The sequence below is a fragment of the Eucyclogobius newberryi genome, unplaced genomic scaffold (genome assembly GCF_026437365.1).
Source record: "Eucyclogobius newberryi isolate DKJ021-1_F unplaced genomic scaffold, fEucNew1.0.hap1 SCAF_18, whole genome shotgun sequence".
In the NCBI taxonomy this organism is placed as follows: Eukaryota; Metazoa; Chordata; class Actinopteri; order Gobiiformes; family Gobiidae; genus Eucyclogobius; species Eucyclogobius newberryi.
Window position 1 is genome coordinate 26,757,946 of NW_027315812.1, and position 19,471 is coordinate 26,777,416.

At 41.4% G+C, this 19,471-nt stretch overlaps 1 protein-coding gene across 2 annotated transcripts in view; it reads left to right on the top strand.

Annotated features, from left to right (window-relative positions):
- Positions 1 to 1,090: 1,090 nt before the first annotated feature.
- Positions 1,091 to 19,471, top strand: part of LOC140364814 (neuropilin-1a-like) — a 123,522-nt gene continuing 105,141 nt past the window's right edge. Inside the window, exons 1-2 of one of the 2 annotated variants that reach the window (XM_072451185.1) lie at positions 1,091 to 1,214; positions 3,879 to 4,053. In XM_072451185.1, coding sequence (XP_072307286.1) covers positions 1,148 to 1,214; positions 3,879 to 4,053 — 242 coding nt within the window. In that variant the 5' untranslated portion in view covers positions 1,091 to 1,147. The remainder of the gene's footprint in view (positions 1,215 to 3,878; positions 4,054 to 19,471) is intronic. The other variant, XM_072451186.1, reaches the window with a different exon arrangement.

Genomic DNA, 19,471 nt, shown 5'->3' on the forward strand with positions numbered 1-19,471 from the left:
AAGAAACCTAAACATTCTGAAATCCGCAGTATTTGGTTAGAAATGTGTGATAATTTGACAAAGAAAGCTCAAATCTGCTCAAAAAACCTTAGAAAAGCTGGCTGAATGGCCTTTGTGATATTTTGTCTTAAAAAAAGTGCCACATAAACCCCCAAAAACATCGAAAATCTGCTATACTCCTTTGTGAAAGTGTTCAAATTAAACCTCAAAAGGCTTAAATCTGCTATATTTGGATACAAAAGTTTGAACTAAACCCTGAACAACTCTGAAAACTAACCCTACACGTTACGCACTGTAGCACAAGACAAAAGTCCACTTGAAAACAAACCACTTTATGCCTTCACAATGGTCTCTAGTTTTGTTTTACTTAGTTTTAGTTTGAGGCCAAATGTAGACCTGGTTTTGCCCTGTTCTAGTCCTGGTTTAGTCCCACACCAAACAATAAAAACCGGACTAAACAATGACTAGAACAGGACCAAAACCCAAATCTACAATGGGACAGAAATAAGCTCAATGTAGGACCAGGTTTAATCTTAGTTTTGACGTGTTGATGGAGCAAACGCGCTTAAAATACTGTGTTTTACTGTGAAATGTTCTGTTTTCTTGCGTAAAAGAACGAAAAAGCATAAAGAGCATTAGAGAAGGAATGATTGGTGTTGAGGAGAGAGCAGCAGCAGCAGCAGCAGCAGCAGAAGAGAGGGAGTCATTCCACTTGTTCTTAAGCTGCAGCTCTGCACAGTAGTTCAGACAGAAAGCGGAGAACTCCGAAGAGCGCGCTGCCTCTCCCAAAACCGAATAACGCGCAACTTTAAACCTGACTGTTTGTCTTTCTCTCCACAGATTCTCCGCTTTCTTTTTGGACTTTTCCCACATTTCACTGGACTATAAGCTGCTTCTTTTTTATTGTTTAAGCTCCTCTTTCGGCTTTCCCCCCGCGGAGGACATGGCACGGTGCGCGCTGGAGCCTGGAACCGGAGCCCAGACGCGTCACGGCGCACGGGAGTGATGATGGTGCCAGCGCGCTCTTCTTTTACACGTCTCCACTAAAACAGACACAGCGGACAAAACGTTTACCCATAAGTAGTGACGTGGGGATTTTCTAGGGTTTTTTTATTCTCCTTTTTTGCCCCTGGATCAAGGTTCAAGGATGCATTGTGGATTAGTTTTGTTGCTTTTGTTGGGGATCTTCTTGGCGACGAAGGCTTTGAAAAATGGTAAGCGCTGGAAACAAATGCCTAAAAAACAGTCTTAAGTCTTTTAATCCCAATATTTTCTTTAAAGATTAGTATTGTCCGTGTTGCGCGCTTAGAAAGGGCAAAGTGTCACGTGAAGACAGAGGGGTTTTAGTTACAAAACTTGGAATACTTTTCTTGCATAAAACGTGATATTTCTACGCGCTTTCTTAACCTAGAACTTCTAAAAAGGAATTGTTTTGTATTACATTTATTTTAAAACTTTCACATGAAGAATCACATACATTATTATTTGTCCCTCAGAAAGAGCACTACACCAGATCTAAACTTAGTTCACAGCAGGACTAATCTTTAGGTCGAAGGGTGCGTTCACACTTGTACATGTTTTGTGCTGGTTTGAGCCCAGTTTAATTCTGATCTAGACTTGGTTTGGTCTTGTTTGAGTCCTGGTTTGGTCCCTGTGTAGTCCAGGATTAGCTCTGGGTTTTGTCCCTTTTAGTCTCAGTTTTAATGCGTTTTTTGTGCAAGTGTGAGCGCATCTTAAACTAGTGCTAAACTGGGTCTAACACAGGATTAGTCTAGGTCTAAACTGGGGCCAAATAAAACAGGTCTGGACCTGTTCAAAGTGTTATGGGTATAAACTAAGATAAAACAGGGCTAGACTCATGCAAAACCTGATCTAAAATGTGTATTTTATAGGTCTGAACCTGGTTTTAAGCAGGACTTTACTAGGTCTAAAATAAGATAGAATATTATAGGTCTAAACCCGGTCTAAAGCTGGTCTGAAACCAGACTAGTCTTAATCTAAACTGGGACTAAACTTAGTACTAGGTTTATGCCAAATTACTCCTAAACCGAGCCCATTTTCTTCCTGATGTGTGATCCTGTAAACGTTCTTGTTCAGTCCTGATCTAGTCCAGGTTTAGATTTGAGTTTTGTCTTGGTTTAGTCCCAATTCTAATGTGGTGAATGTGTAAGTGTGAAAACAGCCTAAAACAGGACTTTTCTCAGTTTAAAACAGGACTTTTCTCAGTCTAAACCAGGTCTAAAACAGGACTTTTCTCAGTCTAAACCAGGTCTAAAACAGGACTTTTCTCAGTCTAAACCAGGTCTAAAACAGGACTTTTCTCAGTCTAAACCAGGTCTAAAACAGGACTTTTCTCAGTCTAAACCAGGTCTAAAACAGGACTTTTCTCAGTCTAAACCAGGTCTAAAACAGGACTTTTCTCAGTCTAAACCAGGTCTAAAACAGGACTTTTCTCAGTCTAAACCAGGTCTAAAACAGGACTTTTCTCAGTCTAAACCAGGTCTAAAACAGGACTTTTCTCGGTCCAAACCAGGTCTAAAACAGGACTTTTCTCAGTCTAAACCAGGTCTAAAACAGGACTTTTCTCAGTCTAAACCAGGTCTAAAACAGGACTTTTCTCAGTCTAAACCAGGTCTAAAACAGGACTTTTCTCAGTCTAAACCAGGTCTAAAACAGGACTTTTCTCAGTCTAAACCAGGTCTAAAACAGGACTTTTCTCGGTCCAAACCAGGTCTAAAACAGGACTTTTTCTCAGAGTTACACATTTGCTATATTATCTCTAAACAATGATTTACTCGAAAGTCGACAAAAACACACTCACCACTCTTTCACTTCTTCCCTGTGCGTTTTAAACTCGTATTCCAAAAGTCGCCCGCTCTCGTCCCCTGTAAACAACAATTGCTTTCACTTCCCCATTCATAATCATAAGACCTCGGCGGCAGCAGTATTTGTTTGCGCCCTAATGGATTTTAACGAGAGGTGTCGTGTAGGTGAGCGCGGCGCCAGATGGTGAGCTAAAAGAAGATCTATGAGTAAATGAAGATAAACGAGTTAAAGTAAAAGGAGATGGAGCACAGTCAGCAAGGCATTGTGGGGGAAAATGTAGAAAGAACATTTCATAAAAGTGCCACCACAAGCTACGTGAAGCCAGATCATTCAGACTTGGGTCACAACTTTGAACTTCTCTGTCCTTAATTGCAAACCTTTTGAAACCAAGAAAAGACCTGTTTTATTTAAACATAGAATAGACTTGTTTTCGTCCTCTTTTAGACTTAGAAATGTCCTGGTTTGGACCTAGAAAAGTCCAGTTTTAAACCTAGAAAATTGCCTGTTTTATTTAGACATAGTCATGCTTTAGTCCTATTTTAGACCCAGAAAAGTCTTGTTTTAGACCAGATTTAGTTTAGAACAAGAGTTGTCCTGTTTTAGTCTGGGTTTATTCTCAGTTTATACCTGGAGCAGTCGTGTTTTAGACATAGTTACCTAGTTTAGACCTAGAGAAGTCCAGTTTTTGCCGTAGGTAAGACCTAGTTTAGACCTTTTTTAGATCAGATTCAGCCTTAGTTTAGTGTAAATATTTCTTCTCTATCACATTAAAAGTTGTGTAATGTTGTAATATATTGTCGCGGCCATTGTTATTGCTCACCGTCTGATCAAATGTAAAGATGTTGTTTCATGAAAATGCATAGATCACGTTAAGATGATAAGATTTTGGGTTGTTGAGTACTTGGTCTATGTCCTGACAGAATATACAAGAATCAAAACGTTTGAAATCTCAGTAATTATACAATTCACTGTTATTTCCAAATACAACTGTCAAAAGTGAACTTGCTCGTTTGTACTGGGAGATCTAAAAAGTATTCTCTGTTCTTCCGCAGACAAATGTGGCAGTAACATCCGTATCTCCAGCGCCAGCTACCTCACATCTCCGGACTATCCTCGATCGTACCCGCCCTCGCAGAGATGCACCTGGGTCATCACGGCCCCGGGGCCCCACCAGCGCATCCTCATCAACTTCAACCCGCATTTCGACCTGGAGGACCGCGAGTGCAAGTGAGTCTCCAAGAAAGCGCCGAATCAAATGGAGCCATGATGTTTTGAAAGTTTATGTTGAACTTACTAAATTAGAACTAAACTATGACTTGTTGACTTTGATGGTAACAGGTCTAGACCAGGACTAAACCAGGTCTAAACAAGGACTCAAACAAATCTAAACTAGACCTTAACCAGGTCTGAAACAGATCTAAACCAGGACTATCCAAGCAAAATAAATAAATAAATAGATATACCCAGGTTACAGTAGTTAAGGTTGTCAAACCATGACATAACAAGTTCTACCAGGACTTTACCAGGTTTAAACAAGGATTGAACCAGGCCTAAACAAAGGCTTAACTAGGTCTAAACCAGGATTAAACCGGGACCAAACTAGGACTAAACGAGCAAAAGGAAACTAGCATTAAAACTAGACTTAACCAGGTTACTCAGGGTGTCTAAACCAGAAAGTAATAAGTTATATTTCAGAACTTAACTAGTTCTCAACCAGAACTAAACTAGGTCTAAACACTCATGGTTGAAACTACATCTAAACCCTCAGGATTTAGCTCGTTCTAAATCAGGTCTTAACTATTTGAAACCAGGACTTAACCAGGTCCAAACAATGACTCTACTAAGTCTAAACTTACTAGGACTAAAACCAGGTTCCCCCAGTAACAGCTCCACAGTTTGAGAACCACAACTTCAACAACAATTGTGCAAACATGTTATGACTGGACAGATTTAACTGAACAACAAGAGCTACATTTGTCAAACTGTCTCATTTGTAGAATCCGACATTCTAGAAACAGATGTGGCTTTTTTACTCACAGACTCATTCATGCACGAGTCCCTTTTGAGCGTCGCGTTATCTGATCGTGGTTGTGACTGAAACACTGACTGCAATTACAACATGGAGAATGCCAGCGCTAAAAGCCATGGGACACGAGCTGGACTTTAATGCAATGACTTTGGGAGGACTATGACATTTGGTGGACGTTAAGTAAAATGTTGAAGCTGGTTGAAACGGTGTCAAAAGGAGTATGTTTATTGAGTTGGTCGAAATCAGAATTCAGTCTCAGTGTGTTTGCCATCTTAAAATCAACTTGGTCGACCAAAGACAGGCCTTGTCTTTGAACTGTCTCTCTATGATCTCAGCAAATATCTGACCTAAATTGCAGTTACTACTACACAAGTTTAATTCCAGTAAAATTATTAGTCGACTTCCACAATTTTTGGTTGAATAAGACACCATCAACCAATTAATCTTTATATGTAATTATAATGTCAATAAAAACAAAACTAGTGTACAAAAAGGCTTGATACTTGATCTTCACTAGTTTAATCCAGATCATTTGTAAAACTGTTCAATGTTGAAATCAAGTTTTGATAATACTTTTCAGTACTTCTTAGTATCAGATTTTCACATCCAAGGTAAAGTTAAAGCAATGACTCTTTTTTTGACATGTAAAGTTTAAATTAGCCGACTGTACTTTTCAAATGTGTAATTCCAGATATACATAAATTCAATGCTAAATGTTTTTTTTTAGCTTGTTCTGTTTGGTGTATGTACTTGTGACATGCATTTTGAGGTCTGTATGTGCCATGAGCTCCTATAGGACATGAAGGTGCGCCCTCTAGTGGTGAATGCGCCCACTGGAGCTGTGTGTGTGTGTGTGTGTGTGTGTGTGTATAACTGTGTCTGGAGGCTCTGGATTTTCCCTTCTTATCTTTGGGGAGTGAAAGGAATTAGTCACAAAGTTGAATTCTGATGATTTAGATAAAGAGACTGATAATGCAATGGGTTTAGAATTTAGCTTTAAAATGAAAAGCTACACAACTATTCTAAGTAAACAACAACTACTACTAAGTATATGTCAGACAAAAGCACTGAGATACTTTATGTTTATCAAATCAAATGTATAACTAAATATTCATTTGAAGAGTAAAAACTGAGTGCAATAAAGTAGAGTATACAATATGTGAAACGCTTTATCTAAAATGTACATTGTGAAGTAAAACATTTTTAAGTTTTATTGTAATTAGTGTATACTCGATTCTTGGTACAAATTTCAACACCACAATGATAATTTTTTTTAAATGGTCTTATTTGGGTCAAGGTTTAAAACAACATTTTCAACACAAAATAATAGTAATAATGCTTAAAACCTCAAGATCATTCTAAAACTTGGAAAGGGAAAATTTGGTAAAAAAGTTTTTAATTTTTTTAATTTATTTTATTTTTAAAAATGAGTAGTTAGTTTGACACTAGTTTTAGTATCGATTTGTACCTGATTTTCGATACTTTTTTACAACCTTTGACATTTGGCTTAGACGCTCTATGTCATTAAAATGATTAGCTAAGTCGATACATTTACACTCTGAATTGCAACTTTACTTTATGTTTTATTTATGCAGGGACAGTGACCAAAAGATGCTCATTTCCTCCTGCAATTACCAAACTTGTCCTTTAACATCGTGGAAACCCGTGTCATTCTACTTGAGACATCCTCCTTCTAAACCTCCATTTGCAAACGCGACAACTCCATTCTCACTCGCCCTGCGCTCGTCCCCGTTAACAAAAGGCTTTAAGCTGCTCGCCGTTTGTGACCCTGATCGTTTCAAGCCCCACGAAAGCCGAGACAGCGCGGTAACGTGATGAGGCCGCCCCCGGGTGAGGTGAGGCGAGCTCGAGCCCACCGCCCGCCCGTCTCGTAACCTACGTGTGCAAGTTGTCCGGGGCAACGTGCGCGTGTCGTTCTCGCCATCAGCTGTGGCTTTACGCCGCAGGGCCGAGGAGAGAAACAGAGCGAGACTTGTAGATCCTGTTACTTGGCTGGATGTATGGAAGGGTGCGCCCGAAACGTAGAGTCCAAAGTCCTTATCGTACATCGTCAATGATTGTCTTTAGTGTATTTGTTGGTTTTGGTCAAGAAAATACTTTGAAGTAATCGAAATCAAAATTGTTCTAAGCATTTTTAGTCTTTGACATTCCAGGACAAGTGGTAAACAAGTCATCTAGATGTTTCTTTGTCTGAGTTGTTGAAGTGAAGATTGTGAAGATCTGCCAAACCTGACAAATGAGATCCAATCGCAACATTATATTGGTCATGGTTTCATCCTGGTTTAGTCCTGATGTATGACTGGTTTGCTACTAGATTAGTCTGAATGCAGCTCTTTGTTTGGCCCTGTTCTTGTTCTTCTGTCTAATAACAGCTTGTGCACATAACGAACCATCTACGAAACACTTAACATGGTTTTTGGAGGATGGACTGAAGTGTAATTACATATTTAAGCTTCTTTTTAGTTTATACAGTTATAGTTCTTGTTCTTGTTCTACTTCCTCTTTGGTCTTTTGTCCTGGATTAGAGTGAACAAAGCCTGAAACAGAAATAAAACATGCTAGTAGATGTGGGCCTATCAGAAGAAGTCCAAGCAACACAACTGATCAACATCGATCTTAAAAATTAAAGCAATAAGTCTTCAATACCAACCCTGACGTCCCCATAACCTTTCACCCTTTCTTAGCAACACCCATCATTATCCTCGGTCCATCTTATTTTATTTGCTTGCCATTTTGAACCTTTTTTTACCTCTTCCTCTTGATTTACGTCCTTCTTTCAAAGCCGGGATGCTCCTTGACGCTAAGCCGAGATCTGGTTTCATCTCCATTGGGACTCTTTAAACTGTCCAAGCCCTTCTGTGTGCGAGAGAGAGAAGGGACAGAAGGAGGAGGGCTGCCCAAACAATGGCCGGCGTTAATCAAATTAGCCCAAGAATGAATTTCCTGCCTCCAAAAACACGCGTCGTAAAGAGACTCCAAGGTTGTGGAACGGGGGAGGGCGGGGGAGGGAATGAGTGAACTCTTGGAAGTATATTTTACAAATTAGCTTAGCTCTTCGGCTTTACGGGTCGAGCATGCGTTTGGAGGTTGCACTTTGCTAGTTAATTGGAAGTTTATGAATGCACTTGCAGGATGAAGTCAAGAGCACCTGAGGGTTTAAAAGAGAGTCTCCTTTACGTTTTCATTGAGGGTAATTACAATATAGCCAGAGGTGGAAGTACAATCTGATTTACTACTAATAACGCTATTACAAGCTCCTCCTTCTGCTGCTGCTACTATGCGACTTGCAAAAAACGTAAAATCATTAAAACAAATAAATGTAACACTTTACAATAACTAGACCTTAATTAGCCTTAGTAAAGGATGAACATAGACTTAATTCATAAAGAACGAATTGTTTAGTCAGAATTATTTAGGTTTAGTAAGTACTTAATCAAAACCCGAATTAAAGAATACAATAATTAAATAAATGGTGGATAAGTTTAAAAAAAATACTGTGGAACATTCAGAGAAAAGCAATACTAAAAGCGACCAACTACTACTCGTACTATAGTCTGCTACAGCTACTACCTATGATAGGCTTTTGTTTTTGTTCTGGGCAAAATTGAAAATGCTATTATTTGATTGTCAATTATACAAATATATCTATTAAACTGCACAGGACATTTCTTCATCCTGTATTCATTATATCAATTTGAAGTGAAACTGTAATAAGCTAGCTAACTGTACTGCCGTTCCTATTAGCTTGATGATTAACCTACTTTAGCATACACAGCTAATGCTAATGGCGTGGTCAGGAGGTTGGCTGTTAGCAGACTCAACATTAGCTTGAATCCAGGCCAGTTTGACTGCTGTAAGAGTAAGTATGTTTCTGGTTCATGTTGGCCACAGAGGAAACAGGGGCTGACCTGACCTCCAGCGACGGCCTATTTTTATCCTGCGCTCCGTGCATTTTTAATGCTTTTAATGGAGGCTTTTCATGGGGCTGTGCTTCTCCTCCTGGATTCCCTCACAGCAGTTCCGTGGTTTAAAATGTGTGAAAATCAACGGACAGTAGCAGATTTATTTCATCGTTCCAAGTAAGCTCAGGGCAGTTTATCGGGATTGGATAAAGGATGATGTTGCTAGCATTAGCACGAGGTTTTAAATAAATACCATATTTTAGCCAGTACAGTGTTTTCCTTTGTATTGGAGTAACATGATGGCAGATTTATTAGCCTATCTTTAAGTCTTTCAAAATGTTACCAGTGTGGATATTTGAGCAATGATTTACCCTTAATTCACTGTATTTACCTCATGAAATACAGTTTAACATCGCCTACTAACACATATCAGACCTCCTTCAACCTTTGCTTGCATGTAATTAAATGTTCTTGCAAAGTGTTAAATAAAATGTGACAAGAGGTAATGCTATTCTGCAGAAAACATGAGACATTTGTTTTCCTGGGCACACATGTCACACGTTATCATTTTCCCATGAAGATTGGATGCTCCATTTATGCACAGGCCGTGCCTTAACGCTGAGGATGTTTACACCCACCAAGAAACAAATGATTCATCTGCAACTTTATGCCTCAAAAGGACACTTCAAGTACAATTTAAATAAGTTACTGATGCTATAAGTAATACATGGGAATGGGACAAGATACAAGTCTCACCAGATGAGACAAAAAATGAGATATGAGATCTGTGTTCCAGCCCTGTTTGAAATGATCTAAACATTAAATCAGTTTGCAGATAAACTAAAATATAAGCAATGTATTTAAAAAAAAATATTTAAAAAGACATGATATTTTTGCAAATACCATTACATGTCAATACTGTGTTGTTGTAGTAGAAGTAGTAGTAGTAGTCTGTATCGATGTTTAATCTTGAATTTTTAACATTTTAAAAATATTTTGTTATTGATCTTCCCATTACTTATTTTGACATAATATATAACAAATACATATAAAATTATTATATTTTTTAATCCAATCCAAATCTCTCAAGATAATTCTCCTCATATGTACTCTGAGGTACAATTTGTATCGTGCAAGATCTTTTTTTTCGATCTGGAATTGAAGTAGTGTAAACCTGGTTCTGGTTCTTACTGTACAGAACTGATCCCAGGGACATGGAGCAGCGCGGGGGCTTTCTATTCTGTCATGGAAAAAAAGATTGGGCTAACACCAGCACAATACAGCGAAAAAAGGAATTGCAAAGGGGCTAATGCTTGACGTCATTGTGCGCTAAATAATAAATGACGACGGCTTGTCATGAATAGAATAATATGATTTTCTTCTTGGGGTCCGTCGTCGTAGGCGCGGACATCTGTTGTGTCATGTGTGTAGGCTTTGTGACGGCCGCACATCCACTCTCCCATTCGGACTGCGCATAATGGAAACGGATGAGACTCAGAATGGCCTCCTTATCTGATGGACTGGCAAAGCTGAAGGAGGCGGGGGGGCACAAGCGGGGGCGTGCGAGGGGGGCTACAATGCATGCTTCAGTGCGCTGCCTTGCAATCTAATTAGCGGGCAAATGGAACACACATGCCCCACATGTTACCCCTACATGGCTCTTATCAGCAACGCAAACAAGAAGCTCTCAAAAACGGGCGAATGGGAAACGCAGCAGCAGTGACGTGTGTGGCAGCGGGAGAGGGTGCTGTTTTTTTTATACGGTTTGGTTGTGATGGTGGAGAGCAGGCTACGAAATTAATCGAGTTTGAATCGAGATCGAGACTTTGTTGTGTCTAATCGTGGAAGATATGCTTGGGTTTTTTCAATCAAGAGCTGTCTGCAGCCAAGAAGGATAAAAGCATGAAGCAGAGTTGGGATTGTTGGAGGAGAAAATGGGCTATTTTGTGTGACCAATTATTGTTCATTAAATCAATACTTTTAAAAATGTTGTTTATAAAGAGAAAATCCATTTAATATGTGGGACAAATTTGATTAATTTCGGGTGCATTCACACAAATGTAGACTGGGTTTGTTCCTGTCCAGTCCAGGTTTAGTTGCATTTTATTCTCAATTTTGATGTGACAACTGTGTACGTACAAACACATTTATGGCATATCGTCCAGCCTTGTAGAAAATTACATTTGGTAGTAGCTTTTACTCGGAAGGAAATAAGTGAATGACACAGGTACTTTTAAAAAAACATTTGACTGCTATTTCCACTATAAGTTTGTTGACAGTATCTTCATCATCTACATTTTCATAAACCCCTTAAATGGATCATTGGCCAACAAGGAACCCATCTCCAGATCTTGAGCTATAAATTCTTGTTCCGGAGTATGTAGGTAAAGGATTAGCCAAGCAACCCCAACCCATTAAACATCAGTGACCTTTCATTAAAACTTGCTTTGAGACTTGCCTGACCAGCCAGTCCCTCCTACATTCTGTTCAAATGCACACGGTCTTGATTTGGACCATTGGAGAGCGTCAAAAGAACTCTCCGGCATGAAACGGTCCAACCACCGCCGCTAGTTTGTGTCACGTGTCTCTCAGATGCGGAAGACTTTGTGTCACGTGTCTCTCAGATGCGGAAGACTTTGTGTCACGTGTCTCTCAGATGCAGAAGACTTTGTGTCACGTGTCTCTCAGATGCGGAAGACTTTGTGTCACGTGTCTCTCAGATGCGGAAGACTTTGTGTCACGTGTCTCTCAGATGCGGAAGACTTTGTGTCACGTGTCTCTCAGATGCGGAAGACTTTGTGTCACGTGTCTCTCAGATGCGGAAGACTTTGTGTCACGTGTCTCTCAGATGCGGAAGACTTTGTGTCACGTGTCTCTCAGATGCGGAAGACTTTGTGTCACGTGTCTCTCAGATGCGGAAGACTTTGTGTCACGTGTCTCTCAGATGCGGAAGACTTTGTGTCACGTGTCTCTCAGATGCGGAAGACTTTGTGTCACGTGTCTCTCAGATGCGGAAGACTTTGTGTCACGTGTCTCTCAGATGCGGAAGACTTTGTGTCACGTGTCTCTCAGATGCGGAAGACTTTGTGTCACGTGTCTCTCAGATGCGGAAGACTTTGTGTCACGTGTCTCTCAGATGCGGAAGACTTTGTGTCACGTGTCTCTCAGATGCGGAAGACTTTGTGTCACGTGTCTCTCAGATGCGGAAGACTTTGTGTCACGTGTCTCTCAGATGCGGAAGACTTTGTGTCACGTGTCTCTCAGATGCGGAAGACTTTGTGTCACGTGTCTCTAAAATGCGGAAGACTTTGTGTCACGTGTCTCTCAGATGCGGAAGACTTTGTGTCACGTGTCTCTCAGATGCGGAAGACTTTGTGTCACGTGTCTCTCAGATGCGGAAGACTTTGTGTCACGTGTCTCTCAGATGCGGAAGACTTTGTGTCACGTGTCTCTCAGATGCGGAAGACTTTGTGTCACGTGTCTCTCAGATGCGGAAGACTTTGTGTCACGTGTCTCTCAGATGCGGAAGACTTTGTGTCACGTGTCTCTCAGATGCGGAAGACTTTGTGTCACGTGTCTCTCAAATGCGGAAGACTTTGTGTCACGTGTCTCTCAGATGCGGAAGACTTTGTGTCACGTGTCTCTCAGATGCGGAAGACTTTGTGTCACGTGTCTCTCAGATGCGGAAGACTTTGTGTCACGTGTCTCTCAGATGCGGAAGACTTTGTGTCACGTGTCTCTCAGATGCGGAAGACTTTGTGTCACGTGTCTCTCAGATGCGGAAGACTTTGTGTCACGTGTCTCTAAAATGCGGAAGACTTTGTGTCACGTGTCTCTCAGATGCGGAAGACTTTGTGTCACGTGTCTCTCAGATGCGGAAGACTTTGTGTCACGTGTCTCTCAGACGCGGACGACTTTGTGTCACGTGTCTCTCAGACGCGGAAGACTTTGTGTCACGTGTCTCTCAGACGCGGAAGACTTTGTGTCACGTGTCTCTCAGACGCGGAAGACTTTGTGTCACGTGTCTCTCAGACGCGGAAGACTTTGTGTCACGTGTCTCTCAGACGCGGAAGACTTTGTGTCACGTGTCTCTCAGACGCGGAAGACTTTGTGTCACGTGTCTCTCAGACGCGGAAGACTTTGTGTCACGTGTCTCTCAGACGCGGAAGACTTTGTGTCACGTGTCTCTCAGACGCGGAAGACTTTGTGTCACGTGTCTCTCAGACGCGGAAGACTTTGTGTCACGTGTCTCTCAGACGCGGAAGACTTTGTGTCACGTGTCTCTCAGACGCGGAAGACTTTGTGTCACGTGTCTCTCAGACGCGGAAGACTTTGTGTCACGTGTCTCTCAGATGCGGAAGACTTTGTGTCACGTGTCTCTCAGACGCGGAAGACTTTGTGTCACGTGTCTCTCAGACGCGGAAGACTTTGTGTCACGTGTCTCTCAGACGCGGAAGACTTTGTGTCACGTGTCTCTCAGATGCGGAAGACTTTGTGTCACGTGTCTCTCAGATGCGGAAGACTTTGTGTCACGTGTCTCTCAGATGCGGAAGACTTTGTGTCACGTGTCTCTCAGATGCGGAAGACTTTGTGTCACGTGTCTCTCAGATGCGGAAGACTTTGTGTCACGTGTCTCTCAGATGCGGAAGACTTTGTGTCACGTGTCTCTCAGATGCGGAAGACTTTGTGTCACGTGTCTCTCAGATGCGGAAGACTTTGTGTCACGTGTCTCTCAGATGCGGAAGACTTTGTGTCACGTGTCTCTCAGATGCGGAAGACTTTGTGTCACGTGTCTCTCAGATGCGGAAGACTTTGTGTCACGTGTCTCTCAGATGCGGAAGACTTTGTGTCACGTGTCTCTCAGATGCGGAAGACTTTGTGTCACGTGTCTCTCAGATGCGGAAGACTTTGTGTCACGTGTCTCTCAGATGCGGAAGACTTTGTGTCACGTGTCTCTCAGATGCGGAAGACTTTGTGTCACGTGTCTCTCAGATGCGGAAGACTTTGTGTCACGTGTCTCTCAGATGCGGAAGACTTTGTGTCACGTGTCTCTCAGATGCGGAAGACTTTGTGTCACGTGTCTCTCAGATGCGGAAGACTTTGTGTCACGTGTCTCTCAGATGCGGAAGACTTTGTGTCACGTGTCTCTCAGATGCGGAAGACTTTGTGTCACGTGTCTCTCAGATGCGGAAGACTTTGTGTCACGTGTCTCTCAGATGCGGAAGACTTTGTGTCACGTGTCTCTCAGATGCGGAAGACTTTGTGTCACGTGTCTCTCAGATGCGGAAGACTTTGTGTCACGTGTCTCTCAGATGCGGAAGACTTTGTGTCACGTGTCTCTCAGATGCGGAAGACTTTGTGTCACGTGTCTCTCAGATGCGGACGACATCTCTAAAATATTTTCGGAACATTCAGAACAAAATATATAACTTAGATTTACAGAGTTTAGTGCGTCGCTTGTTGACTCAGCAGAAGTTGGCAACGTTTCTCAGTCTGTGTTATTTTCATTCTTTCCTTGTAAACCGCCTTGTTTGTTTAGACACAAACGGACAATGCGTTTGTCTGATTGGTTAATCCGCCTGTCAATCACTCCCTTTGGAAGTTGGAGCGACTGGGTTGGATTCCAGACCAAAACCTCTTTGTGAATTATTTTCAAAACGTGTGGTCTTGGCTGGTCGGGCAACTTCGAGACAAGACTTTCCTGGATACTTTGCCACCCCGCTTCCATATTACTTCACCGCCAAATACTTTTCTACCCTTGAAGAACTACTCGCTTGACTACGCTTCCTACCTCTACATTTCTGTTTGGGCAAGTTCACAGGCCCGGATCGTGAAAGCGGAGGTGCTCCACACTTCACGGCGCTGATAAGGAGACTAAGTGAGGCCTGGCGTTCTCAATGCACGACGTGTTTACCTTCCACGCTCCGATGTAGACTTTCCAAGTGGACTTTTTCAAGTGGCTAATGAAGTTTTGAAGCGAAAAGCACGGGCCGCATCCAGGCAAATATTTGAAGTCAATTTGTCAGCCGGGATGAAAGTGAAAAAGTTGGGTAAATAGATATGCTCTTGCCTTGTGCATCCACTTTGGTTTTTTTTGTTTGCGATCTGATAAGAGCTGTCAGCCGCGTCTGCTGAAGGCTGCAGTGCAATCTGAAAGAAAGCTGGGGATTTGAATCCAAACAAGGGACGGGCTGTGCTCACATCGTCGGCCTGAGAGACAATTTATCTCATTTGCAAAGTATTTCTCTTGTTTTTTTTTGGCACATCGAGCTTGGGACGTTTGCCGCACTGCACTGTAAAACTTAACTTGAATCCTTTCGTAACATTTGAATAGTTTTGGACTTGTTTAGTTGTATTTACTATTGATTTGTTGACATATTTTGGTGTAGGTATTCCATATTTTAAACAAAAGTATCTGTTAATAAGTTTCATATTGTTTTAAGCACAGTTTTTTTTTTTAACCTTTTTATCAACAAACAATGACACAAGTCCTTGTATCTTGACATTAGTTGATACAAAAAAAATGTCTTTAATTAAGTAAATACAAATTAGTGAAGGAAAGTCCAAACTCAAGGTAAGTATAACTAAATCAAATATTTGTTTAAATCTTGTACTGTCAAATTGTACTGAAAATCCCTCCAAAATCTCACTCCCCTGACCAAACATAAAGCTTAAAATCTGAAAAACAAAACAAAACATTGAAATCAGTCACGTAGAAACACATTGCAAAACCGTATATGTCCCAAAAATAACTTGAAATCAGTCAAAACGAAAGCGTTGTGATAAAGTTCTCACCGCTCCTCACTCTCCCGCTGCCTGGAACTCGATCCTCGATGGATATGGTGCATTCTTGACAACATTATGAATCATTGATGGATGAGGATTTGCTGACCATACTGAAAAAACAACTTCTCTCTCTACGTGGCGCGGTGGAAACGCTCCAAGCCCCAAGGCCGTCACTCAAGTCTAGATTGTTGGTTTTGGAAAGGCCTCAGAAAGTCTCCTCTTTTCTGGGCCCACCTGCTTTCTCTGCTTTTCTATCTGTCTTGGACCCCACAGACATATGAAGAAAAAAGCTACAAGAGATGAATTTGAAATGTATTTGCAGTAGTTTGTATAGTTTATTCCTAATATCTCCCTAGTTTAACTTCTGTAAAAATAAATGGTAACACTTCAAAATAGTCTTGATAGCTTTAATGAAACTTTATCAAATTATCAAAATCATAATTAATCCCTAATCCATTAATTAAGTAGTATTAGTAAGCCTGAATCATGCTTGATGAATAATGTGTTAATTATGAGTCTCTGTTATTTAGTCTTTGTTCATGCTAATAAAGGTCTAGTTATTATAAGGTTTATACCAAGTTAACAAGTTTTTTAATATATTTTTTGACCTGTTTCACTTAATTTAAAAAGTGTGAACATGTCTTAAATGTTTCAATAAATCATTGATAATCATTATTCAAACATTGAAACTTCATGATTGCATTTTTGGAATACTACACATTTGATCTTGGTCAGACAATGTAGCAAATAAGAATGAAAGCCAATAAGAAGGGGAAGGGGATGGTGTTGGGGGCAGTTAGGTTTGAGATGTATAGTATGCTGAGCTATCCATGGAATGCCCTCTTATGTGGGCGGGTGCGCACGGTCCGACGCCTGACTGCGCCTCTAAACTTCAGGAAGAGCCCTCCTGCCTTCACCGGCCTGAAACCCAAGTCCTGGAAAAGCACCTCTTTCCTTCAGCTTAATGGTGGCTCCTATCCTCGCTCCTATCCCGTTCCCGTGCCCCGCTGTGCCGCCTCCCCCTGCAGCCGCCCGGCATGCTGGGAAGGGCAAACATTCTCCGAAGTCTCCCCCTCACAATGGACATCCTTAGTCCTTCAAGGCATTCCTGACAGGGGCCTCGTACCTCGGAGGTGAACAGATGCTGGGAAGGGGATTGCAGCTTTGGTTGTCGGCGCGGTCTTTGTCATGTGGAATGCCAGTGTGTGCGTGGTCAAAGCAGCACCACCTGTTCACAGGAAGTGAGAGTGTCACACAGACGGGGCTTAGGGCCGAATGGAGAATGAGCCCCCTGGACACTTCGGTTAATACCACTTAGTACGTTTTAGCTCATCTCAGACATTCAACTCGACAACTGTCTGCTTTGTTCAATGGGAAATCAATGTCACCTTTGTTAGTCCAAGGGTTGACTGTTTGAGCCCTTAAGCAAACAAGGAGGTAATATGTCGGATTTGTACTTGTTACACGGGAGAAAACGCTCTCAACCGTATTGAATTTGGAAATGATATTCAGTTAGGTTTGGCGAGATCCAATTGACTACTTTTAATTGACATAATTTTTCAGTTTGTTTCAATATATTTCTGACAAGTTGCAATAATTTTGTTCCCCTTTGCCAGGTTTTTATTAACTTATATTTCAAAAAGTCTTTCAACACAAAATTAATCCAGTTTAAAAATGTTACGTTTATGGAAAAAATGTATCACTTTATCTTATTTTTAACTACATCATAATTAGCCTTAATAAAGCATGAACAAAAACTTAATTCATGATGGACAAACTGTTTGTTAAGCATGAGTTTTGAGAGTTTAGGTTATTAATTAGTTACTAAGCCTGAATCATTCTTATCAAGCAATTTGTGCATTATGAAGGAAGTTATTTATTCAGTGTTAAGGCTAATAAAAGTGTAGTTATTATAAAATGTTACACTCAAATGTCTTAAGTTGAAGTCTTGTCAGAACTGATTAAATCAAGATGTGCTTTTCAACGCCTATATTTTAGTTTGAGTTATGGACTTTTGAGATTTGGTGTTTTATTTATGATCTGGTCCCTGGTCTTGCCTCTTGCTTCCTCTTTTTCCTCTTTCCTGTTGCTGTGAAGTGGAGCTCCCTGCCTCTCGTCCCTGCCTCTCGTCCCTGCCTCTCGTCCCTGCCTCTCGTCCCTGCCTCCCATCCCTGCCTCCCGTCCCTGCCTCCCGTCCCTGCCTCCCGTCCCTGCCTCTCGTCCCTGCCTCCCATCCCTACCTCCCGTCCCTGCCTCCCGTCCCTGCCTCCCGTCCCTGCCTCTCGTCCCTGCCTCCCATCCCTACCTCCCGTCCCTGCCTCCCGTCCCTGCCTCTCGTCCCTGCCTCCCATCCCTACCTCTCGTCCCTGCCTCCCGTCCATGCCTCTCGTCCCTGCCTCCCGCTGCGTGCTGGAGTGGCTAGCCTCCCGGTTGTGGTCAGGTTGAGCATGAATCAAACGCGGTGACAGAGCAGCGGGGAGGACGGCAGATGCCACGGCCAGAAAGCTTTTCAATCACGTTGCCCTTCCAAAGCTGCCGGCCAAGGTGAAACCCTCTCCTTCATGGCAAAAAAAAAATGAAACCAACCCCTGCGGTCACCTAGCTGGACGCTCTTGTGCGTGGACCTACTTAAAGACACTTCCTCATTAGGCAGTAGGTCACCTTGTGGATTTTGGAGAGGTCAAGACAAGATGGAATGAAGTTAAGGTCAAAGATGTTGCCGGTTTTGCCCTGGGCTTAAGTGGTTGTGATCATATTCTAGAATTTGATGATGGCTTTTTTATAAATATATATTTCCAAAAATGGCTCCACAAACTTGTAATATTGTCTTATCTTACGGTTTGAAGTCCTAAAAACTAGCAACTATGATGTCTTTGGGATAGAGCCAACTTTTTGTCATTTTGAATTTCGTTTCGCCTGTTTTGTTTTATAATATTAATATTTATGTTCGATCAATCAAACGTATTTGTATTGCACAATTGATAGAAAGGGCAATTCAAAGTGCTTCATAAAGACCATTAAAAATACATCAAAATCACATTATAAAATCGCAATACAAATAATATTAAACCATAGAATTCTGACCTGTCGCTATATTAAACTATAGGGATTCTAAAATGTTAAGATGTGTGAACTCTTACAACGGTTTGCACTTAGCGTTAATTTAGCTTGCATTAGCTTGAAGTTGCTAACGCATTTGATTAGCTGCTACTGTCTTTTTGTCACTTTTCTTTTTTCAGAAGCTCCAGAAAATAAAATTTAGGCCCTTCATTTTGATTCTGCCCCACTCTATGATCAAAGTTAGCACTGTTGATATCTGTTTTGCATTAGCTTGGAGTGGCTAACTTGCCTGATTAGCGGCTGCATTGTTTCTATGACTTCTTCCTTAATTTGTAGAAGTCAAGAATACTACATTCTGTCTCCTGTCCTGCCCTATCAGCGCTTGTATTTTCTTGTAATGGCTAACTGGCCTGATTAGCTGCTATGTCTTTTTTCTATGTAATCAAACTTGATAATACACTGCAAGCTGATTTCGTGAGTGCGTGCTTGACATGGAAGTTTTTCGTGCTGGCAAAATAACCTGGGGTGTGATTATGTTCAAGCGCAAACAAGAGATCTTAGAAGTAGATTGCATTTTGAGATGCTGCTGTATGTTTCCTCTATGTAATTCCAGGTGTAATTTGACTGCCATTGTGATAAACAGCGGGAGTTTATGGCAGGTGCATAATTTCAGCCTCTTTTGTTGGATATGCTTCTTAAAAAGACTGCTGCTCTAACTGTGCATTAATAACATACCTGGAGAAGTTTATAGCGTCACATTTGAGTAAGAGAGGTTGTCTTCTTTTGAACATATTTGATTTCAAATGTACATTTACCTTCATCCAACAAGTCTGACCACTTTGGCACA